Raw genomic sequence first — 24,850 nt, 5'->3', positions numbered from 1 at the left:
TGTTTTGGCAAAAACAGTACAGTTGTCTACCAAGAAAAACATTTTAGGTAGGTAGTTATGTAAGCAGTAAAAATAAATGTTTTATAAAATGCACCCACAAGGACTTAGAAATATTAAAAAAAGCCCCCAATAATAATTAACCAGATTTCATGAAGCATGAAATAGCCAAAAATAATAAGCTGTACAGCTGAAGGAGGTGAAGTCATTTCTCCTACTGCATTCCAAAGCTTGACCACCTGGAGAGATTAAAAAAATATATCTGAAGAATTAATTTTCCTAATATGGGCACAGTGTAAAATTCTGTCTTTTAACATGACTTCATTTGGCCAAAGGAATGGAATTTTATGGAAGCTTAATATGTTTTACAAGTACTTGTTTCTCTGGCAAATCTTTGGGAAGGCAGATGAAATGAAGTAGCACCTATAACATTTCCTTTGGAGCAAAAAAAAAAAGCCGGTATTGTCTCCTGAAGAGAAAGTAACATTTTAAATTAAAAGGTAATATTTGTACAAGATCAGGTCCATGAATAAATTTACTCTGGAAACTGAAATTTTCTGAACTTCTGAGTTTCTACAATTGCTTTGTTTTAGATAGTGGATCAAAAGCTTATTTTAAGGTAAAGCTTGGTGGTTTCATTTCCATGACAGGACAAAAACGACCCTTGAGTCAAAACCTCATCTTTGGATCTGTGAATATTAATCTCTGCATATCTGATTGCACTGACTTTGTTAACATCACCTTTTTCCTTCACTGCCCTAGAGAGTCACCTTACTCAGAATTTGAGCGTTCAGGGCATTGATAATCCAACAGATACATTTAATGGGAATTAGAATTTGTTCAGCTCTTTCTTCTGCTTCTGATTGGAATGTCTTTGGGTTTCATTGAGAAAATCATTAATCTGATCTGTGGCCTGAAATTTTTCCTCAATCTTTAATTACTGCCTCCAGCTCTGGGGTGTCAGCACAGGAAAGACCTGGAGCTGTTGGGGAGAGTCCAGACGAGGAAGGAGGATGATCAGAGGGGTGGAGCAGCTCTGCTGGAAGGAAAGCCTGAAAGAACTGGGATTGTTCAGCCTGGAAAATAAAAGGCTTCAGGATGATCTAATTGCAGCCTTCCAGTAACTGAAGGGTGCCTGCAGGGAGGATGGAGAGAGACTATCAACAAGGGGCTGCAGTGACAGCACAGTGAGGAACATCTTCAAATGGATAGAGAGTAGCTTTAGAGTGAATTTAAGGAAGAAATTATTTTACTGAGTGAGGGTGGGCAGGCTCTGGCACAGGCTGCCCAGAGAAGCTGTACCTGCCCCTGGGTCCCTGGCAGTGTCCAAGGCCTGGTTGAAGAGAGCTTGGAGCCACCTGGGATAGTGGAAGGTGTCCCTGCCCATGGCAGGGACGGAATGAGATGAGCTTAAAGGTCCCTCCCAACCCAAACCAATCTGTGTTTCTGTGACTCTGAAGTTCAGATGCTTGGTACATAAGGATGCTGTCTAGTGTTGCTGGCTAAGAATCACAGAAATATTAGAAAACAGAGTTTTTATTATTAGAAAACAGGGCTTTTTGGGATATCAATATCAGGGTTTCCCCCGTGCGTTTCAGAAACTTCCTCAGCAGCTCTTTCCTTCGGGTTTGTGCTGACTCCCTGTGGTCGTTCCCGTGATGGAAACACCATTTGTGAAGCCAACACCGATATCAGGAGCAGGAGCAGCACCGCCCTTCTTTCTCCGCCCTCGGGGGCACCAGCGGCGGGGATCGCACATAAACCACACCGAGGGTGTTCAAGGTTGGATAGATGCCATCAGATGCCACCGCACCGCTGCAATTTCGGGTCGAGCACACCGGAGTGCCACCGACCGACGCTGCGGAGGTGCGGGCGCGTCCCGCCCCGTTCCTGCCCTCGTCCCGCCCCTTCCCCCGGATGCGGGCTGGGATGGCGCTGCCCACCCCGCGGTACGAGCACCTGGGGCCGCGGGGGCCCTTTCAGGACGTGTACGAGCCGGCCGAGGACACCTTCCTGCTGCTCGATGCGCTGGAGCGGGACGCGGACAGCCTGCGGGAGGCTCGGTGCGGCAGGGCGGGCAGGGGAGCCGGGAGGAGCGACCTGAGGGGGCATTGCTGGCACAGGGGTGGTAAAGCCATTGCAGAGTTCCAGAGGGGCTGCGGAGATGCGGAAAGGCTGCAGGGGGGTGAGCTGAGGGGGCATTGCTGGCATAGGGGTGTTAAAGCCATTGGAGAGCTCCAGAGGGGCTGCGGAGATGGGGAAGGGCCGGGAGGGGTGAGCTGAGGCGGAATTGCTGGCACAGGGGTGATAAAGCCATTGCAGGGTGAAAGGGTGCTTGGCTTCCTCAGCCTGGAGAAGAGGAAGCCTCGTCGCTGTCTGCAGCTTTCTCATGAGATGAGCCAGCACTGGTCCTGCTCTGTGTGAGCTGAGGGGATGGCCTGAAGCTGTGTCGGGAAGGGTTAGGAGGGATATCAGGAAAAGGTTCTTCTTCCAGAGGCTGGTGGGGCACTGGGAGAAGCTTCCTAGGCAATGGTGACAGCACCATCCTGACAGAACTCAGAGAGTCTTTGGAGAGCGCTCCCAGGGATGCACAGGATGGGATTGTTAGGGGGTCTGTGCAGGGCCAGGGGTTGAATTGGATGATTCTTGGGGGTCCCTTCCAGCTCAGGATATTCTGTAATTCTGTACTTCAACGTGTTTGGGAGGACAGCATGTTCTGTAATGCTGTCTTGACCAATCCTGTGTCTGTTACAAACAAAAGTCATCCAGAGTGTTCTCTCTTTAGAGTAGACATCTGCCTTGAAATAGGATCTGGATCCGGTGTAGTTTCAACATTTCTGGCTTCTTCCATCCTTGGACCCAATGCGCTGTACCTGTAAGTATAACAGCACCTAAACTGTTGCATGCAATAATAAAGGATGCCTAACCCAGGATCCTTAGCCCTCTTACACATATTTATCATTTTCACATTTTAAAAATTGCTATTTTCTCAATTCTATAGATACATAAATCAAAGCAAAGAGAGCCTGTTGAGCATTTCTGAGCTTACGGTGCAGCCTGAATTATTTACTTCATGTTCTTCATTCTGTAACAAATGAGTAGTGCTGTGGCTAGAAATCCATTTTCCCATTTCTCAGACAAATTGCTAAGCCTACTCTTGTGTTTGCTGGGTTTAATCCTTGTGGGTCCCTTTTAACTCAGAATATTCTCTAATTCTATAAACTAGCTTATGGTTCATAAGGTACAGTAGCCTATAACTTACACTTTGTAATATTTCCCTTTTAGATGCACAGATATCAACCCTATGGCAGCTTACTGTACTCAGGAGACAGCTCTGCTGAACAATGTTCACCTGCAGCCTATCATCACTGACTTGGTAAGAGAGAGGTTTCAATAGTATTTCCTTCATAGTTTGTGTAATTTTTTAATACTTAACGGAGATCATGGGGTCACACAATAGTTAGGGTTGGAAGGGACCTCTGGACATCACCCCCTGTCAAAAAACCCCAACTAGCTATTCAATCTCTAAAATTCAAGATTAAGCTCTAAAAATTCATTGTATTAGTTAAATAAATCTGTAGATTTAGTTTGGAAAGTGCTGGACAAGGAATTCTATAGTGGCCTGACATTATCATAGCCCTTTGTCTAAAGTTATGTAGTTCTTGGTTCTCAACCTTTTCTGATTTAATTAGAACTTTTGTCTGTTGTTACCTTTAGTTTCTTACAAAATTTGATATGGAGAAAAGCTATTTTTTCCTCATCTCTTTAACCCTTTTATATGTTTATAAAAGATGATGTAGGTAGGCCACAATAAATGGGATTTAAAATGACTGAACAACTACACTATGTAACTATATTTTTACAAAACATTTGCATTCAAAAAAACCCCCCACACAATCATGAACTTCACCTACAGGTCAAAGGATTATCCCCAAGATTAAATGGGAAGGTTGATCTGCTGCTGTTTAACCCACCATATGTGGTAACACCTTCTGAAGAGGTAGGAAAATTTTGAAATACACAATAAAAATAGTATTGCTACTGTCTGTTGTGACAATTCTGTCATTCTGTTTTATGACAATCTTTGCTTTCCTTCTTCCTAGGTGAAAAGCCAAGGAATAGAGGCATCCTGGGCTGGGGGCAAACAGGGCAGAGAAGTAATGGATAGAGTTTTCCCATTAGTACCAGACCTGCTTTCACCAGGAGGATTATTCTACTTGGTCACAATTAAAGAAAATAATCCAGGTGATTACTGTCCTTGAAATTCAAATGGGCCAAACCAGGTTTAATATGGTATAAATCAAAATGTTGATCACAGCTAGACCAAAAATACAAGCAAATTTATCAAAACTAAGAACTCCCCAAACTAGTTTGGAAAGCGAAAGTGTGTGGGACCCCAGCAGCTCTGCAGGAGTTCAGTTCCAAGTCTGAAAGGTGGATTAATTAAGTCTGAATTAATCAATGATGCCAGGCCAGTTCTTTCTTATGGTAGAGAATGGTGGTGTTAACTGAAAAGGCTTATTGGGAAATGCGATGTCTTTCATTTTACAGGCGTAGAGAAAAGATTTGGAATTGTTCCTTCTGATCTAATGTTTAATGGCCACAAATGATAATGTAATGACAAGATTATTCTTCACACCTGATTTATTAGGCAGCTTTTGTGAGAAGGTGTTACAAATTTCACTTTCTTCTGCAGTTTAGCTTCATACAGAATTCTAGCAAAACACTAAACTTCAGTTTGTAAGTTGTGAGCTTTATTTGTGCTTGGTGGGAGATTATTTTGCATAAAAGTTCTTGTCTGAAAGAGTAGGAGGACAGAGTTTATAAACTTTGCTTTGCAGCTTGACAAATATTTTAGAACTATCTTCTATAACCAATTTCAACTCATTTGTAAACACTGCACTTTCCATTGCAGATGAAATTCTGGAAACAATGAAGAAAAGCGGCTTAAAAGGCACACGAGTGCTTTCCAGGCAAGCAGGACAAGAGATGCTGACAATCCTCAGATTTAGGAAATCTTGATAACTTCTCTTCACCTGCCAGGTAGTAGGCATGGAGAAAATTGAACACAGAGTTGTCACTTGGTAAACACTGAAGTGAATGCAATCTGCCCTTTGTTAATGGCAGGAACTTACTCATACAAGCAAAACATCAAGAAAGAAATGAACCCAAAAACTGAACTGGGGAACAAAATATCAATGGGTTCATAATGATCTTATATCCTCTGACATATCAAATGCCACACACCAGAGAGTCTCACTTCTACAAGCCATGCACACGTATCACTTTTAATTTGTAGTCTTCACTTGTCATTGGTCAGAACTAGGATCATTTTACACCATCAGCATTCACCACAAACTGCAAGTTTACAAGCAGCAGTATTAAGGTATCCTTCTGTTGGCTTAAAAAGTTCTTTCCTCTCCCAGGATCAGCGTTCTCAGCACGGATCACTTTGGCCTTGATTAAGGACCAGAGTCCCCCACATCCCTCTGACCTTCAGAGAAGAAGAAAGAGCCTGGTTAAAATACACAGATGCTCAGGGTTCAGCACAAAAGCATTTGGAGGAAGTTTGGATCAGTGCACAGATGGAAATACAGTGGCACTTTATACAGTGCAAAATGTGAAGGCAGAGTTAGGAATTGTTTCACTTGTTCTCACATAGCTGTCAAATATTTTTACTACTCAGGGTAGTGAACTGCTCATCTCTTCCAACATATGTTCCAGCAGCAGATAAGGAGGATTCTCCAATTCTTCAATCCCTTGTTATGAGCACAAGAGTTCTGCAACTCATTAGACACCTTCCCTAAGCTTCAGAGGTGGCTTCTCAAGGAATGATGGAAAATTTTACTTTAGTAATTGTACGTATTTATATTGCGATTGGGAATTTTTTTGAGGAATACAATTTTGCAAATAGAAACTGATTTTTAGTAGTTTTCACTTCTTTTCCCCCATTTTAAAGAAACACTAATGTAGTTTTTCTGGTGTACACTGGAGGGTTTTCTGGGGCTCTCATTGTTTTGTCTATGGATACAAAGCTTAAATAAGTTGGCTTCAATTCCCAGCTTACTTTTGACCAAAATAAAAACCAAACAAGTTTAGAAGGGGTAAGATGGAAGTGCATTTAAAAAAAAATCCATCATGGTTCTGTAGAGACTGACTTGCAAGAGTTTTGTTTGTGTAATGCTTCTATAAACATTATTTTGATACTTGTAGTAATCTGTGTAATTTTAGCAGTGCTTTATCACAGTAGGATACTGGGCACAATGTAGTCCTCACATCAGTCCAAATTAGCAGAGCCTCTTACTCAAAAAGTATTAGAGTTGAAAGTGGGATGATAATTAAATGTGGTTAAGCAAAATAATTGCAGATACACTGTCAAATTAAGGATAATTTGACTGCAGACTGGACCTAGAGCTTGTAGGATTTCCAGATTTCAAACTCAGGGTTGAATGCTACCAAAACCTTTGGCCATGGTTCAAAAGTACCTTGTCCTCAGGTGCTGGAGTTCTTATCTGGCCAGTTACTGAATATTTTCTCAGTTATTATCATTATCATCCTCTCCAGTTAAGTTAGGAGACTCTGCTATGGTAATAAAATAAGACCCATTATCTGCAGGGTGCTCTGAGCACTGCTTTGGTTTCTGTTCTCCACCTGTAATGTTTAATAGCTACAGACAGGTTTAATTATGAGGCCACATCTTATTGTAAATTTCATAATTGCTCTGAGCCAACGTTACCTGAAAAATCTACAGGAATATCCTTTTCATCAACACGACTGGAGAAACCTTTATTGTCTGAGTATTGGAAAGAGAAGGTGATCCCGAGGGTTTAAAAAACATCTCCCCTTCTCTGGCTCCTGCCTACCCTCACAGAGTAATGAACAAAGCTGCAGGGTTTTTTGTTTTTTTTTAAAGATCCTCCTGCACATGAGGTTTTGATTTTACAAGAAACAAAGTAGCAGAGCAGAGGGATACAAAGCATGATTTTAAATGTATTCAGTGCTTCTGCATGACTCTAGTTCAACATCCATCAATTAAGAAGTTGAAAAAATTCACTGTTCACACAACAATCTGTAAAGGATGATTGTTTCTGCTGCTTGTTCTCAGCATCTTCATAAGGACAAGTAATTTGGATTTTGTGTGTTTCTTTCTCAGCATGTCTTTAAGACCTTTTTCCCTAAGTATTTTTAAGACATTGAAGCACTTAGCTGAACCTTCCCAAAAACTTTTACCTATGCAAAGTTTCTTCATAAAGTTAGAACCAAATTGAAGGCAAACAGGAATTTTGTATATAGCAATTGTCACCTCTGCTTGTGATGGAAATGCTTACCAAAGTCTAAATTATCAGGATTTTTTTTCCAGAATAATATTTTGGAAAAAATAATGGAACAGCTTTCTGAAATGTTATGTTTGGATTTCTTTTTTCTATCGAAAAATTTTTGTTTGGATGGAGTGTGTGATCAGGAGAATCCTACTGATATTTATGAGGAGCTGAAAAAGCATGACAAAAACTTTAATCCAGCTTAAATGGAAAATATTTATGGAAGAGAACACCTTGAGTGTAACTGCACACACAGCAGGGCTCCACTTGAGCCAAAATACTCCTGCCACAAATTGCCTTTTTGTGCACTGAAGACGCCTGGTGGCTGCATCCACGGCCAGTTCTGAGAGAAAAATTGGTTATTCAGGGAAGTTTTTCTCTTGCTGAGACTTAATTACCACCTTGAGCCATTCTATTTTTATTATATTATTAAGATACAAATGAGATATTTTTGATCTCCAAATGGTAATTTAGATTTTTTAATTTTGTTTTTTTAACTGAGTCCATGGATTTGAGATACTGCACGAGTTTAGGTTTGCTTTAAAAGCATGTTTCAAGGGATAGTAAATGCTAAATAAATATAAAATAAGTATTTGTCAAAGTAAGGAATGAGAGTCCTAATCCTAAACTGTATAATTAGGAAAAGGAGATGGCAGAAAAAGATGTCACCATATGAGCATTGTCTGTAATAACTCAGTAACTTCTTTGCTGAATCCTAAGAGAAATCAGGTATTTAAAAACCCTCAGTGCAATTGAATTCAAAGAACCTCTTCCATTTAAACACAACTACAATAGTTCTCTGTATTAGATATTATTTTGGAGGAAAAGGCTCCAAAAACATGGGGTGAAATTCAGACCTGAGGATCGCGATAAATAGAAACTTTACCTGATTCAGTCCCCTTTGTTAGGGCTGTTGCTACTTTACTGAAGGCAAGTGAAAAGAAAAACCCAGCCATAATCTATGCAATGTTCTTTCTGTCCCACCTAAGCTTTTCTTCTGACAAGACCAATGTTCTATTTTGGGGCTGCATTTTTCCTGTTTGTAGGAAACCACAGAGTGAGACACAGCGTTCTGAGAGTGGGCTGCAGGAAGTCTGCTGAAAATTACCTTTTAACACTGTGTGAAGGAGTTTTAGTGCCTTAAAGGAGCAGCAGTGTTCCAGTGTCCCATCAGCTCCTTGCCTGTCACTCGTGATCTCAGAACTCAGCATTTACTGCTGCACCAGCCAAGGTAGCCCCTGCAGTTTTACTCCTGTAATTCCCTGTTAGAGGAGGGGTCAGCTCCTTCATTTTAGTGTAAGTCCTTCACAACATGAGATTCTTTGCATCTCCCCACTTTTCCCTTAGCAGTTTCAGTTTCAGGAGGTGAGATGAGCCTTGTTAAACTGAAGCACACATCTTGAGCCAGTTTCTGGATTGTAGGCTCAGCTTGGGTGCTCTCAGGAGGGGGCTCAGTTCCTTCTGTCCAGAGCTGGTTAAAGCTCCACTTGGGGCTTTGTTGTCTGTAAAACACTTACATAAGTGCAACCATGGGTATTGTAGCTGTTGGATTTGTGTTGGAGTAATGACAGGTTCAGAAAAAAGGGGAGGGAGGAAGCAATTTAGAACTAATTATAGAAGAATTGAGGTGAGAAGGTGGTCAGTTACTGCAGTGAAATCCAATGCTGAATTGGAGCTATTTTGTACACTGGAGGACAGATTAAAAAACCCACTTGAGGCAAACCAAACCCTCCTAAAAACCTCTAAAGTCCCTAAATACTTTTCTGTCAGCTCTGAACAGAACTACTGAACAGTAGTTTCACCTGAGCTGCAGTAGCTCTCTGTATTCCAACTGTCATCCTGCACTTTCTGCTTCTACCTGAGATGTGCCTGTAGATATGAAAGAGGTGGCCACACAAGCCACAAATTCCAAACTCCTTGTAAAAAAAGTCATGGGATGAGGAAAAAAAAAAAGAAAAGCAGAATTGTCAAAGATTGTTTCTCCTTCAGCCTATGCAAATTACAAATGTCAAACCTAATTATCAATATCACTGTGGCCTGAAAGCTGTGTGTACTTGATCCTACTGCATTCTGGATATGGATTGAACTGCCTTGATTCAGTTAAAAAGGTAAAATGTCACTATCAGAATTTAGCATGGCCTAATTACTAAACTTGAAATATTTGCTTCACCTGGTTCTGCATCAGCTTCCACAGAAATCCTGACTGATACATTGATTTTGCAAGTGTGCATGTGCTGTTTCATACACAAATTGTCCACACAAGAAAATTTTACAAAGGGTATGTTTATTTCTATTCTGCTTTTCCATTTCACAACAACAAGCACTTGATCTTAATGTGCTGTGACCTGGAAATGACTGAAAATGAGAAAATGATGGTTCATAAATTCATCAGTCAAGAGGTTGCCTGAATTTATCATTGATCCATCCTTAGATGTCAAGAAAGGTCAGAATTCAGGAAAAGAAATGTGTAAACAATCAAACCCACACTTGATGATAATTTTTGATGGGTTGATGTTATTTGCTCAATTTTCATGAAGTCCCCAAGGGAGAGAAATCAAACTGTGACCTTTTTGGATTCTTCCACATTACAGAAGCCCTTCCTGAAAAGATCTGAGGCCTTGGGTAGCTGCAAGATCCTGTACTACAAATGGTTTACTGCAGTGTCAAAATGTACAAAAATCATTCCACCTGGTATTCACTTGGAGCAGAAGGCATCAATAGGGAATTTCTGTCACCATGAAGAAAATCAGGAGTGACAGGAAGCAGAGGTTTTGTATAACCAGTCCTGAAACAGACTTCAGTGTCACTGCACAGGTAAATTAACCAAATGCTTCAATATCTGATGTTACCTTAGGCTACAGCAGCAGCTCCTGAAATTTTCCTGTCCCCGTCCGTTTCTTGTGTCTTATATTACACCACTCTATGGGAACTACCACAAGTTCTTAATCCACTTGATAGGTAAAATAAGAGATTATGCATAAATTCTATAAAAAAAGGAATACCTTTATTTTTTTTTTAAAGAGACCGTTTTTCCATTACCAAGTGAAAACTTTACAATGTAAAGTATTTCTCTTCAGTATTGTTTTAATATAAAAACTTAAATCACTTACTCTGGTCTTACTGTTCCTACAGGAAGTCTTGTGGCACTGCAGGACCCGGGTTTCTTCAGCCTCACTCTAGTATCTAATCATAAGTTCATGACTTATTTTTTTGAATAAAACCATTTCTGTGGCCACTCACCATCAACAAAACATCCCTACCACCAAAACAAAAATAAAGCATCTTCATCAGACCAAAAGAGACTAAACTCTAACAGCACTATTACAGTGAGAAACTTTGTTAAAATGAAAATATTTTGAAAGTTAGACACGACTTGAAAATTGTACAAGACAACAAGCACTCAAATTACACAGAGTAAGTAGCAGTGAGTACAACGTGAATGCAACAGTGAGCCTTGCCTCTTTTTATATGTAAATATAAATAGAGATTATCCTTGCCAAACTTCCAGCTTTTTTTTTTCCTTTTTCCTGAAAATCAGCCTATTATGCTGCAAAACCTAACAGGGAGCATCTCACTCTTCAGTTCAACAAAATTGCTACAAGGGGCTCTGGCTAAAACCAGCCTTTCTATCATGAGAATATCCCATACTGTGCAGAACAAGTTTCTCTCTCCACTGAAAAATGATTCCCTTTTATTATGCTGAATGCTTCACCTTCCCATGGGACCTGCCAAATTGCAGGCTTCAAAATGATAAAAAATTCTGAAGCTTGCTCCTGTTTTTTCAATAACATGCAAGCTGAAACTATCATGGTGTGTCCATGTAAGGAGTCACACAACAGAGAATGCTCCTGTTTGTATTTTACTCTTTGCAACTTTTCTTTCAAGAAAAACACTTGGGAGTAATTTCAGCTAACTTGGCTAAATTAGTTTAAGTACTGGTCAGAAAAGAAAATACTTATTTTAATTTTTTTCTGTTACATTTAGAGTTCAAATATATTCCTAAAACCACACGGCAGAAAGTATCTCTTAGAGCTTGTCCCTACATTTGGATGTAAAGTGAAAAGCTGACACTGTTACCATCCTCCCTTTACTTCTGAGAGTTTTCTTCTTTACAGGAAATTTATTCTTGCACAAGAAATTAATCCCCCATGGAGACTGTTCAAACAACTCCATCACAGCCTCAAAACTATGATTTAGTTATTCCTTAGGTTTAGATAGATGAGAAAACTTCTGCTGTAAATCTTCCCTAAGATCAACAGCAATTAAAATAAAGTTATATTTTATCCGTCTGCAGCCATACTGGCAAAATGATGTTCTGAATTTGAGTGTTTGAAGGACTCTGTCTCATGACAGAATGCAACCACTTACTCATATTTTCTTTAAAAATGCCTTGATGATTTGGGTTATGTTCATGATTTTAAACTTATTAATTCTTTCTAGATTACCTGGAAGTGCTTTATTTTTCATAGCTTTACTCCATTATTAATGTTTGTTGCAATGGATCAACATCCTGATTTTCAAAAATGCTTGAAAAGTATGTAGCTTTATTTTTAAATGAAAATATCCTATTATTAAACCAGCAGTGTCCTGCAAATTGAGTCCATTACACTTGCCAATTGCTTCATTTTTATGTGAAACTGTAAATTTGAAAGCAACTTGATTTTTTTTCTTCTTTTCCAGTTATGCAGGAGCCTATTTAATGTTCCCATTAAGCTTTCAAAATGTCTGTCAGTCTGTCAGTCAAGGGAAGAACCCACAGCATCTAATCCTATATAAAATTGTTATGGGTTGCAGCCTGGAAAATCCCATGTTAGCAAAACTGAGTGAACTAGCCCAAATTCCTTTTGCCCATCCCATTTCTCTAGCTGCTTTTCTTTTCTCAATATCCCATTATTCTCCATTTGCTTGAATTCTAAGATAGCATTGCTGAGGTTTCAATAAAGATTAAAAATTAAAGCAAGGATGTTGTTTCACTGTAAGGAAACAGCAGCAGTGAGAAAATACTTTCAGTTCTTGTCAGGACAGAAAAGGCTATTGGCAGTTTACCTTTCACTTGGCTTCAGAAGATTTATTAAACAGTTCTAGCCCAAGGCAGTTAAGGATTTTAAGGTAAACCCAAGCTTGTGCAATAAGAAATGATATTTAGGAAGGCATATATTGATCTCTAGGATTAGATTAAAAAGTTGCTACTGTTATTTCTGTCTGAAGTCCTAGACCAGCAGTGGGCTGAGCACTCCTGGACTGATGCATATGGGTACGAAACCTTCTGCTTTTTAGCTTTGTCCATCTATTCCAGCAGGTTTCATAGCAGGACATGGAACACAAGTGCATTTCTGCAGACTAATTGCACTAAAATATAGTTGTTACTAAGTATGTAAGTCTCTCTCAGCCCAGCAAAGGAGACTGCTCTAGATACAGGTGGGAAATAGCTCTAAACCCAAAATAATCTGGTTATTTTGTCTCTCTTTTCAGCAATTCTTGGTATCGCTGTAAATAAACTGCTGTGAAACTCTGCTGGGGAAAGGAAGCTGGACAACTGGCTCCACCCTCAGGAGTTAAAGCATCCTTATGCCATTGTACCCACGGAGAGGGAGGATTCCTGTGCTCCCAGGAGATGCTTGGAACCTGTCTGAACCCAGAGCATCTCCAGGAGATCTAGAGCAGGCAGAGGTCAGTTGTATTCCGGCACTTTGCACAGTACTCCCTCATTTCATTCCAAACCTTTATGGAACATTTGTGTTAGTGAACTATTTGGCATCATCATTTGGAATAGCTTAGTAACTATTAACTAGATTTTGGAGAGAGTAACATTATTGAAATTCTTCAATTTCCCATTTTGCTTTCTGCCAGTCCAATAGATGTGGCTGTGGTACAGAGTAAGAAATACAGCCCAGGTCTGTAATTCTATTTTAAGTTCCAAGTGTATCTGCCTTCCTACTTGTGTTTACAAGTACTGAAGAACCTTTGCAGTAACTGTTTTATTTTATTCACTTCACCTCCCTTGACTGAAAGGCTGATGATAAGGCCAGATGTGTAAAGGACCTTCAGGGAAAGATGGAGCAGCCTCTTCTCCTGTGCACAATGAAAAAACCTTCCCAACTCCTCAGTTTAGTGCCTCTACCATCCCCAATTTAGATTTAGCTTAGTCCTGCTAGTAGGAAAAAGGCAGTATTCTCTGCTAAGAACTTCGTCCAGCATAAGTTTCACTTGACAGCAGCTGCACTGCAAACCACACTCAGTTACTGGTTTGTCTACTCAGCTTTCAAATATTGGCACTGAAATGGAAGGGGGCATGTGAAACCAAGACAAAGGAACGGTGATTTTAGAAAAGCAGACATGGCAAACCTGCAGAACTCCCAGCCTTATGAGAATAGTGGAGTTCAGAGGTCAGTACAAGAGACTGGCTGGTTAAGCTGGATAATGAATACTTCCACAGTTGCACCAAACAGCATAAGAGAGAGTTCTAGAAGAAAAATGTTTCCTGTTTCAAAACATAAACCAAGCTTGAATAGAAAGTTGCAATAGTCCTCCCCCAACAGAGCAGTGATATTTTAACTAACCATCCTAGAGCTTCTTGCATTTCAAAGGTGCAGCACCTCTTCTTGGTCACTTAGGGACAGGATACTGGACACAGCAATCCACTGCCACGAACAGCAATCCCTACCACACCGTCTTCTTAGATGCACTGTGAACTGGGGTCCTCCATTTGAGTGCCTTTTTCTCAGCCTCAGTTACAGCTGGACTGAACAGAGATCAGGCGTATGCCAGGGATGCTCCCTACATTCCTCATGAGCTCTACATCAACGTAGCTCTGAAGTCCACAGCAGGGTTAGCAACAATCTGTGGCACACTGCTAAGTTCAGGAGTAGATTGTCATTTCTACAAGAATACAAAATAGCTTGTAAAATCAATATGTAACACTGTATATATGCATGAATATAAAAATAAACCACACCATCAATATGTAAAACTTCACAACAAGGATGAAAACAGTTCTCTTCTCAACGGTCTTCAGTGTTGATGAGCTGGTTCTCATTGTCATAGCCATCAGGCAGATAGGCTTTCCTTAGCTGCTCCGACTTGGGTATGGAGCTGCCGTTCTTAACGTAGCGGGACAGGAAGGCCCGCACAGAGGGGTGGTCGGCCTTCTCCAGGGGGATGTTGGCCTCCAGGCACATTTTCACAAAGTCCTGGATCACGCTGCTTTTCTCTGTCTGGGCAGCGCTGTTGCACTGCAGGGAGGCAGTCAGAGTCCTTTGCTTCTTCCTGACGTTCTGCTCCTCGAACTCCGCCTTCCTCTTGGTATGTGTTTTGGACTTGAGGTGGTCATTGATGGCGGATTTGCGGACGTGGTTGAGCACCACATTGCAGGAGGTGCAGAAGAGCTTCCCCCCGTCCTCGTGCAGCTCGCTGCCGAACTCCGTCACGCGGTCCTGGGGCGTCACGTACAGGGCGGTCTTGGAGCGGTTCCGCGACGGCGCCGACTTCACCCCGAACCGCTCCATTGCAGCAAAGCTGGGGAACAAATAAGAGTTCAATCAATGTCCAGCCTGGCACCTGCTGACATCTAAAATGTCATTAGCTACACGTAAGACACGTTTGTGACACTGCTATTGAAAGGATTTTCATCTGCAAGTCCAGTTAAATGGGAGAGTGAAGTTCCTTGTGGGTCAGAGGAAAACACTTTTTTTGGTTTGGTTTTTAGGTTTATTATGAGGAGTGGTTTCTGTTATTTGGGTTACTGTAGGGGGATAGAATATAAGAAAATAAAGATAGTGTAGAAAGTAATCTTACCCCTAAGGAGTTGCAGCTGGGACAATTATCAAAGATTAGGAATAGGCCTGACTTTAACAGGCCACAGCTGTAACCAATGAGAAGAAGAGTGCTATAAAAGAGTGGGGTGGGCTTGAGAAAGGAACTGGAGTCAGTTGCCTGCTTTGTGAAGAAGAAAGAGTCAGTGCTCTGAGAGCTGCCCATGAGAAACACCAAGAAGGTATGAAACTTTTAAAATGAGAAGACAACAGTATGGAACCCCTGCAATAAGATGACAACAGGTTACTGTAAGAGTCTATCTGGACTTTTACTATAAGATTTTATTAATGTGGTGGGAGTTTTTTTCTATTTGATTTTTTTTATGGTATGTATTGTGCATCTGTTGAGATTGTGGTGGATATATAGGTGTAGTTATAAGGTATTAGATTGTAATTAAAGTGTTTTTTAACAATTGTTTGAAGTTATCCTCACACCGCTAATATTGTGGTGACTCAACAGAACCCTCAAAACCTAATCTGTTAATCACTTAAAGTAAAACAAAACCACTTTTTGCTTTTTATGAAGACCCTTTTTTATCCTTTACACATTAGGACAAAGGATACTTTGTTCTTAGTGTTTTCAACATATTTGACAGTATCTTAATTATGTTGAATCAGTGTTTTTCTGTGTATTTTTTCCATATCAAGCAAGAAAACCATTACTGTAACTTTCAAAAGTCAGTAACCCCCAACAAAAAACCCCAAACTGAAGCTTTGCCAGCACTTGTTTGGAAACAGCCCTGGTTTTTCAACTGCAGCTATTAGATTGAACCTGGAGTTTAGAGCAAATAATTTTGTCAGTGCTGGAACAGCCTGATGGGAACATAGAATTTCTTATTTTGCATTGCAATAGATGCAATTCTCTTTTCAAACAAGTTTACCATCACTCTAAACTAGACCATGTCACCAAAGCAAGCAATAACCCAGTCAAGTGCTCTGAAATCAAACAGTGTCCCTTTGTTGTTGAGGTATGTGGCTACTGCAAATCTCAACTATAGGTAAATTAACTTCTTTTTAAAGTAAAGCTGAAGTCAAGTAGCAGCTCTGCTGAGGTTAGAGGTTTTCTGAGCAAAATTAATGGTCATCGCATTAGCTACCCATTTCCTTAAAAAAAAAAAAACTGTAAAGAAAAAAAATCGAAAAGGCAACAATGTTTCTTCTAAGTGTCCTGCTACCTCCGTATGTACTTTTCTGTACTTTTTTTCTTTTGTTACCCAGTTTGCTGTAGCGACATTTAAAAAAAAAAAAGGTTGAATACAGTTTCTGCTGCCCAGAATGGGTTTTCCCCACCCTGGAACTAAAGGAATGGAGAATTCTGTCATCAACACTGTCTTTTTTCTTAAGCCATTGCTACAAGAAGAGATTACAAGTTTCTGCAAAAGGCAACAAAGATCTTGGTATTAGCTACTTTCCTAGTGAATATGTTTTGCTCTCACTGCAGCTTTGCAGACCTGTAAGTCTTAGACTGATACAATGATAAACAGTCTGTACCCAGCATCAATGTAACCTTCTTCATTCTCTTTCTTGCTTTATACAAGAGTTTCCTAACAACCATTTCCTGAAATCAAGAAGAAAACAAGTCCGAATCCAACTTGTTGCTTTGGCTTCTGAAAAGCCAAAAAAGAGTTCCCCCACCAAACCAGGTGCTTGTAGTCCTACTGCAGCAAAATCTCTCAGGATTCTGAGAGCAGCAGAACACAGGATTTTTGATAGGTCTATTTTTTTGGGGGGGATATCAAATTTTGGCGTGTTTCCTTGCAGAGGGCTGCTGCCTCCCCACCCCAGGGTGCTCACGGATCCGCTCTCCGGGGCACTCCGGGCGAGGCGGCTGTTCCGGGGTCTCGGCTGTGACCGCTGTCACCGCACCGGAGCCGCTGGGAGAGGAGCACAGCGAGTCTGCATCTCCAAGCGCCGGGCGGGTTCCGCCCAGGGACCGGGACCATCACTCGGTGCGTTGCTCGCCCGGGTTCGTCCCCCGGGCTGCCGGCGCCGCGGGTGAAACGCGCGGAGCCCGGCCGGGCACAGCCCAGGCCCCGCGGCTGCGGCCCTTCCCCGTAGCGCGGGTGTTTCCCGGGAGGCCCCGCAGCCTCCTCCCCACGCGCGGATGCGGATCCGCCGGAACCGTGCCAGGCACCATTACCCGCAGCAGCCGCGCCGCCCGCCCGGGGCCGCCCCGGGGCTGCTGCTCCGCCGCCGCCGCTCTGCGCTGGGCCCCGCCGGGCCGGGCCGGACGCGCCGCTCCGCCGCAGCCGCACGGCCCCGCCCACTCCGCCGGCCTGCCCCCGCCGCCGGAAGTCACTCGCTGATTGGTTCGCTGCGGAGATGGGCAAGGATTGAGCCCAATTACGCATGGGAAGCGGGCGTGAGAGCGCTGATAGAGGCGTGCGCCGGCCAATCAGAGCGCGGGCGGTGGCGCTCAGCGGACGGGGCATCGGGCGGGCGGCTGCGGAGGAGGGCGTAACCGACGGGGGGAGCAGCCAGTGGAAAGGCGGGTCTGAAGTAACGACGAGACTTTTCCACCAATCGCATCGCGCTGCTGCGAAGCGGCGGGGACAGAGGTGAGCGGCGCGTTGATTGGCAGGGCTGGCGGACCAATGGAAGTGCGGCGCGGCGGGGGCGTGGCCGGACGCCTGGCGGCGCGGCGGGGGCGGTTCTTCCGGCGGGGCGGGGCGGGGGCGCTCGGTACGCGCGGGGCGGCGGGGCCGCCATGGCGGAAGACGAGAGCGACCAGGAGTCGGAGCGGCTCAGCGAGGAGCTGGAGGCGCTGGCGGCGCCGGGGCTCCCGGCCGGGCTGCCCGCTCTGCTCCGCAGCCAGTACTACTGCCGCCGCTTCTGCCAGGTGAGCGCCGCGGCGCGGGGGGCAGCGCCGGGGGCAGCGCTGAGGGAGCCGGGCCGGGCCGGGCCCTCACGCTGCCGGGCCGAGGAGCGGGTGCGGGGCGCGGCCTGGGGGAGTGAGGCCGGGCCGGGCGGGCACGGAGGCTCCCGGGGGGCAGGGAAGGAAGGCGAGGCGACTCCCGGAGCGGGAGCGAGTAGGAAGAGCCGGGGGCGGCTGCGGGGATACGCGTGGTGCTGCGGGCAGGACGATCCCGGCTGGCCTCGTCTGCGTGGCCGAGAAGCGAGAAGGGCCTTGGGAACAGTTCTCGTCTCGCTGACCGGATTAGTCCAGGGTGTTTTATGATTTTTAGGGTTTTGTCTTTTGAAAAGCAGCGTTTTGTCGATGCGGGCTCGGGATTCTTGTGCTCCTCGCAAGCCCTTTAGGTGTGCCTTGCAAAGTGACAAGCACCAACAGGTTGCTTCTCCTGGTTGCTTTAATCAGCAGGTGTGGATGGAGCATTAGTTACCTTTGGTGTATTCCAGCCATGCCACTTGCTGCTGCTCAAAACACACCCCAGAGGTTTTTTTTATATAGAACTGCTTTGTTTTATCAACTCTTTGACTTATCTCACCTCTGCAGTTGTCTTCTGCCATCTACAAAAGCGTGATGCCATGTTGTCACTTTGTTCCTGTTTCATCGTTCAGTGAAACACCCTGTCTGAAATATTACTTACTGTTATATGTGCTTACAATAATCTCGGGGGGCATTCTGCTCACTAAGCCCATGAGTTGCTTTTTGGTGCTGTTCATCCTTTCATATTTTGTTCTGTTTTATAATCTCTCAAGAATTGCAGAGACAGTAAAAGGAGAAGCAAATGTTTTTGGAAGTCTGGTATTTTCTACAACTGTAAGGAATGACAACCATATTTGATCATGTTGGCTGGTTGGAAAGACATTTACTTTTGCTCAACTCTGGGGGTTTTATCTTAATGATTTCTCTCTCAATGTTGAATTCATTGTGTGGAGGAAGTCCAGACAAGGTGATTGCTTCATGTACTAATGCCAATTCCAGGGCAAAGTATGCGTTAGTAGGAAACAGAAGAGGACAACAGCAGAGGAAGAATTTTCCTGTGAAATAGTTGTATCACAAGTGTTTTTTGTTATATATCTCGTGTTGACTTATGCAGATTTTTTTGCATGTGTGTGTAGGGAGATTGCCAAACCCTCTCCCCTACTCTGAGTTGATGAACTCTCCAGAAAAGCAGCCAATGTTCTGAGTATGTAAAGGGCTCTGCTCCTTTTCTCTTAAATTTTCTTTTCAGCAATGCATAGTTTAAATAATCCTGATGAGAGTAAGTTAATATATTAATAGTTTGTCCCTAGGGTTTCTTTTTTTGTGTGTGTGTGTTTTGTGTAAATTTGGCCTGATGTGAACAGCAGTCATGTGCTCAAGGTAATCAGTGTTTTGTTTAAACATGTTTTTTGGTAATGGGGTTTTCTGCTGATTAAACTACACAAACACAAGATCCTAAGGGGTGTGCTGGTGTGAAAAGGCTGTAGCTGTGTGACATTCATGGATTGACAACAAATGAAGTTGTATGTGCTCCACATGAGCTCATTTTTCCTCCTGGGATTGACACTGTAACTATACACGTAATATATATTTGTACTTTTCTATCCAGATCTCCTGGAGGATGTGTTTGGCTGCTGTGCAGACTGAGCCTTCCCACCTCACTCCATTTTGCACTGCTAACACAGTTTTGCTTGTCTTTATACTCATTTGGCCCTTCTGAAGGTCCTAGTTTGCCTCCTGTGCTCCTGGGTTTGTGCGCTAAGTGGAACAGCAGTTGTAGAAATAGTTGCTTAGTGATGGTGCAGTGAGTTTGGACTCCCCAAAAGAAACATTGTTATTTTCAGAATAACAACCTATCAAAACACTTGGGTGTGCTTCAGACATGGTGCTGGAGCTTGCTGTCACCTGAAAATAATTCTGTTTAGATTGCTTGTAGTTAAGCTAAAGACTGAGCATGTCTCAATAAGAACTACAGGATAAATGAAGCAAGTTGTAAAGAAAGCCTTTTTTAGTCTGTAGATATGTTTTCTGTACCCAGAACATCCTACTTATCTTTAAGATAGTGGCTTAGAGCTTGAAATGCATTGGTGTGCACATCTTTTATCCTTAAGTGATGTTAGAAAGGTAAAAAACCTGCAGTAAACAGCCAGATTCAGTTCTCTTGAGGCCTGGAGTATTGTAATTCAACTTGAGTTTTGAATTGATTAAGTGCCAGTTTGAAAAAGATGAGGTGTCAGGATTATGAGAGCATTTTCCATAAATTTATGGATAATCACAATTTAGTGATCCAAGATGCAGATGGAATGTGGCGTCTTGAAGCCCATTTGTAGTTTTGGAATCTGGGTCTTGTAGGTGTTTGTGGTCATAGAGAGTCGTTACAGCCTGAATCTTTCAAGGCAAAATGGAATAGAATTTTTTCTTGGAATGTTATTTGAGATTGATGATATGGGCAAAGCAGAAATCAAGCTTTTTGTGGCTGGAAGGGAAAAAAGACAGTTGGAAGATGAGTCAAGTGCCCAGCTTATGCATCTCACCAGCTGTTTCTGTGTTACTTTCTACAATTTGCTGATGTGGCTTTTCTTCTTATTTGTGGAGTTCCAGGCCCACTTGGATGTTGGGAAAGTAAATCGGCTGTTCCCAGCTTTGGCAGGCAAAAGAACAACGCATCTGTAACTACTTTGTAAGTTAAAGACATTTGAAAGGTGGTACCTAGAAGAGACTCCCTCAGCCTAAACGTTTGGAAGAGTTTCAGCTTGCGTTTGTATGCAGAATTTAAAATTTTTTCAGGAGGTTTCTCAGGAACTGTAGCCATTGAGGTGTTCCTGTGAGACAGAAATACAAATGATGAAGGGCAATAAAAACAGAATAGATGGGGACTTTTTTGCTATGAGGGTTAAGGGGACTACTTTTATTATTACATGGATGAATTTCCAGTTTTATATGGCTTAAAAACAAACTTTAATGGTGAGCTGGGAAATGGATGTAGCTTTCTTCATTGCAATGGAAGTGGGTACAGTTTTATTAACTAGAAAAAGAAATTAATAGATTTTTTGGGATATTTTTGGATATTTTCTCATAACTTTACTATCAAAATACTCCAAGTTGCTTGCAGCATTTCTGCAGTTGTCCTCAGGGCTCGATGCTATTTTATGTTGTTGGTACTGACTGGAATAAATGCCAGGTGAGTTCATCTCAAGTAACAAGGTAATGCTGTGAGGGGTAAACACTCCTTGATCTGTTCTTCCTATGGCATCAGCTTACAGCCTTCCAGCATGATCCCACTCCTGAAAGAAAGATTACCTCCTTTGCTTACATTAATTGGTGGAAAAACAATTCTTGGGCTTGTAAAAAAAGTTAAGTAGTAAAATATAGTAACACACCAGAGAAGATAGTGTTTCCTGGATTTATTTTAGCAGACAAAAAAAAAGCAGGGAGGGGTGTGTGACTCAACTGTTGTTCGTCTTGCTTTGTGGTGATGGAAGTAAAAAAATATACAACTTTAGATGTTTGTTCTTCTGACTTGGGAGTTAATGTCGTTTCACATTTTTTCTGCCTAAATTTCAAAGTATTTGCTTTTGTCTCTTACTCTGGAGTTTGGATCAGTAGTGGTTAATTTGTTTTTATATTAAAAAGCAGAACCAAAACAAGTGCAAAGAAAACCTCCCCAAACCTTTAGGTTCTGCCAGACTTTTATTATCAAATTTTGGGCCATTTGGATCCATATTTGATCTTCATACACCATTTTAAGGCTCAGCTACTAAAGTCTTGCTCACATGAATACTAGCAGTGACAAGTGATTTCTTCAACATCCTTGAAGCTTATGTCTCTGAAAAAGACAATCTGTAATTTTGCACCGCTTATTTGCTCATGTAATAATTTGTGGTGTTGATGTTTTGGGGTTTTTGTACCTTCCTGAACAAATATGCTTTTTCCTTGTTAATGGCTCAAATTTTAAGACCACTGTTCTAAGTAATATTTTACTTCTTCATGTTTTTGAATGTTGATGCTACTTGTTACATTGTAGCTTACAAAGGGCCTATCGTACATTTCATTAACTAAATTTCAGAGAGTACCATAACTACTTGAAACTATTTAAATTTAAAATTTACCCTGTTGTGGTGTTTTTTACATGTGGGAGTGGTGGAAACCAGTGTGTTCAGTTTAGTTGTTGGTAGTTTAGTGTTGTGCAGCTTGAGATTCAAGTGAATTAATGTTTAAAAGGAAATCCACGTGGCTTTTACTGCCAAGTTGGATGCCGAAGGGAGTTTCCAGTTGTGGTGAGGATTTACCAGTGTGTGCAGAAGGGTGTCCTTGGCCTGGGTTAGGTGGTGTCACTCCTTTCTCTGACACTTGATGGGAAGGCTGATAAGGGTCTGTCATGCAAAGCTGGGCTCTGGTGGGTGAAGTGCTCTTGACTCCTCATTCAGTCTATGGGAATTCACAATAGCAGTTGATTTGCAAGCTCTTTATCTGAAGATTGACTCCTCCAGGCTTCCAGTCTTCAGCGCTCTTGTCATTAACATCATAAAATCTTTTCTTATTCACATACTCGGGTGATTCTCATCAGCTTTTGTGCCTGCTGTCCTTTCAGCTTTACCCTGGGAAATGATCTCCCTGTTTTACAAGTAGGATTAAGGAGTTACTCTTTTCCAAAAGAAACATTTGTACATTTGTGCAAAACATTGTAGACTTTTCTTGATCTTTCTAACATCTTTTTACTTCTCTGAAACTTTCCTCTTTGATACTTTCAAACTTCTAGGTATTGCTACTTCTCCAGGTTTTAATGCGTTTTCATTAAGTGTAGCTTTTGCATGGAAATAAGCTTGTTATTTTTCCTTCGAAAAAATTTATCAGGATTATAACTTAGAAAGGAGTTGCAGGTTTTTATTCCTAAAGGGAGGATCTCCAGTGAGTGATGCTTCAGTCTGACGGCTTTGCTACGTGGGCTTGTTCAAGTTAGAGAAGGTACACGTGGTGCAGGAGCTAATGCAAAAATCTAGAAGTTTTGTCCTTTTGTTTAGATGAGGAAAAGAATTGTTCTTCTTCACCGATACACCTAATGAACTGATTTTTACTGGTTACCTGTGATGTGGATGTGAGCATTTGTGTGTTCACAAGATTGGCAGTTCTCCTTTTCATAAGTGAGCAAAACAATTCCTTTCATTAGTTGACTTTTTCATTTGGGGGGTGAGGTGCTAATCAAAAGATGAAGAGGAATATTTCTCCTTTTGAAGTATGTACATTTATCTCTCAGCGATAAAGCACTGCTCCAATCAGCCCAAACTGCTTTTCTAGAATTAATGTCTAGTTTTCACTGTTGTGCAAGTGACAGACTATAAACATACATGACTTTTTGGCTGGGCTAAATGTAATGGACATATGGTAGCCAAACTTGGGAATTGTTCTTGCCTGAAGCAGGCTGAGGAGATGGATGACATTTTGGTGGTTAAGAGAAGAGGGAAAGCATTTAGCTTTAAGGGTAGAAACTTGTCTCATAGGATGCATCATGCTGTTGCTGGGTGATGTGTTTTCTTTTGCCAGAAGTGTGATTATGTTTGGTTACTCCTTATATAATATTCACATGTGAATTGCAGTAAAGGTGTTGCTTATATATTTTAGTGTAAAGGCATTTTCAACTTTTACATGTCAAGTAATATTTCATATTACCCTAAAATCTTAAGGCTTGTCCTACTCTCTATTTGTATAGTAAAATCCTTATTTATAAGGACATGGTTGGCTTGTTTGTATTTGGAAACAAAACAAAATGCTCTTCATCCACTGAGCAGGTTCAAAAGACAGTTAAAAAGCTGTGGTGATTTCTTGTAATGTTTCCAGGAAGAGTAAATCTAGTATTACTCAGGTTCTAGAACTGAACTTTGGTATCTGAGCTGCTCTGGTATTTCTGCTGATCAGGCAACTGTGGTGGGTGCTTTTAATTAAGGATTTTAATTTTCAGGAAACTTTGGTTTTTCTAAGCTTGCCCCTTTTGGGTTTGTCCTCTCATGTGACAACCCTTACATATGTTTATTATAATTAATGACAACCATTATATTTGCCAAAAAGTTTTCTGTGTCTGAAAACTATAAAGAGAAAAACTCACAGAATTGTTGTGCATTTAATCCTGTGGTGACTTTACTGTTAAATCTTAGAAGAAGCTATGGGAGTAACTTTGTTTGAAATTCTAGTAATGATAAACTTTTAAAATTGGTGGTATTTGTAGTTTCTTTATTTTCTTGTGTGGAGGAATAGGAAAAGCTGTGGCAACTTCCTGCCTAGCACTGCATAAAACATTTGGGGTTCATGTCCTATGTATTTGCAAATCTAATTATTTGCAATGCTGTTTCTCTTAAGTCTTTGAAATACAGCCAAATAACTTTATATGTGCATATTTAATCACTTAAAATATATGTATAGAATTAATCAGTTATAACATAATTTTATATGTGCATATTTAATAATTTCTAATATATGTGTATAATTAATCAGTTAAAACATAATATTCCAAGAAAAGCTATTGTTTCACTGCTATAGGCCAGGTTTTTACTTATTACCTGGTTATTTTGGGGGTTAGCTGTCTTAGCTGTGTGCTCAGAAATTTTTGATGAGTCTGGTCTTGATTTTTTTAAGTGGACACATCTGAGTCTTAGATTTTCCTCTAAGTTACGAAAACCTATTAAAGGAAGGGAAGCAGTGTGTTGGTGTAGGAGAAAGATGGAGCTGAATGGGGGGTTTGGTGTCAGGAAGGTGCTTCAGCCTCCTTTCAGTATCTTGATCTGCTCTGAATGAGAGAGGGAAAGCAAAAAGGCCCAGTCCCTTCATGGTTATTGGCAATGGCA

At 41.7% G+C, this 24,850-nt stretch overlaps 3 protein-coding genes across 5 annotated transcripts in view; 2 read left to right on the top strand and 1 right to left on the bottom strand.

Annotated features, from left to right (window-relative positions):
- The first annotated feature begins 1,755 nt into the window (after positions 1-1,755).
- On the top strand, positions 1,756-6,209 carry N6AMT1 (N-6 adenine-specific DNA methyltransferase 1). Of its 3 annotated transcripts, XM_071433820.1 has the most exons (7): positions 1,756-2,060; positions 2,783-2,872; positions 3,283-3,373; positions 3,914-3,997; positions 4,101-4,242; positions 4,913-5,040; positions 5,424-6,209. In XM_071433820.1, the coding sequence occupies exons 1-6, from the start codon at positions 1,789-1,791 to the stop codon at positions 5,017-5,019; spliced, it is 786 nt and encodes a 261-aa protein (XP_071289921.1). In that variant the 5' UTR covers positions 1,756-1,788; the 3' UTR covers positions 5,020-5,040; positions 5,424-6,209. The 3 variants fall into 3 exon arrangements, with proteins under 3 accessions (XP_071289921.1, XP_071289922.1, XP_071289920.1); XM_071433819.1 differs by having other exon boundaries at positions 1,760-2,060; positions 4,913-6,209; XM_071433821.1 differs by lacking the exon at positions 3,914-3,997 and having other exon boundaries at positions 4,913-6,209.
- Positions 6,210-9,583: 3,374 nt separating this feature from the next.
- CGGBP1 (CGG triplet repeat binding protein 1) lies at positions 9,584-17,422 on the bottom strand. Its single transcript, XM_071433822.1, has 2 exons — positions 17,268-17,422; positions 9,584-14,831 (listed from the first exon to the last, which is right to left on the bottom strand). The coding sequence occupies exon 2, from the start codon at positions 14,819-14,821 to the stop codon at positions 14,318-14,320; it is 504 nt and encodes a 167-aa protein (XP_071289923.1). The 5' UTR covers positions 14,822-14,831; positions 17,268-17,422; the 3' UTR covers positions 9,584-14,317.
- Positions 17,423-17,815: 393 nt separating this feature from the next.
- Positions 17,816-24,850, top strand: part of ZNF654 (zinc finger protein 654) — a 29,892-nt gene continuing 22,857 nt past the window's right edge. The window contains exon 1 of the mRNA XM_071433817.1: positions 17,816-17,966. Within this exon, the coding sequence (XP_071289918.1) occupies positions 17,835-17,966 (132 nt within the window). The 5' untranslated portion in view covers positions 17,816-17,834. The remainder of the gene's footprint in view (positions 17,967-24,850) is intronic.

Source organism: Agelaius tricolor, unplaced genomic scaffold (genome assembly GCF_023055355.1).
Source record: "Agelaius tricolor isolate 1412-34295 unplaced genomic scaffold, bAgeTri1.0.p SCAF_9, whole genome shotgun sequence".
NCBI lineage: Eukaryota > Metazoa > Chordata > Aves > Passeriformes > Icteridae > Agelaius > Agelaius tricolor.
This window is presented reverse-complemented; position numbering and strand designations above follow the sequence as displayed.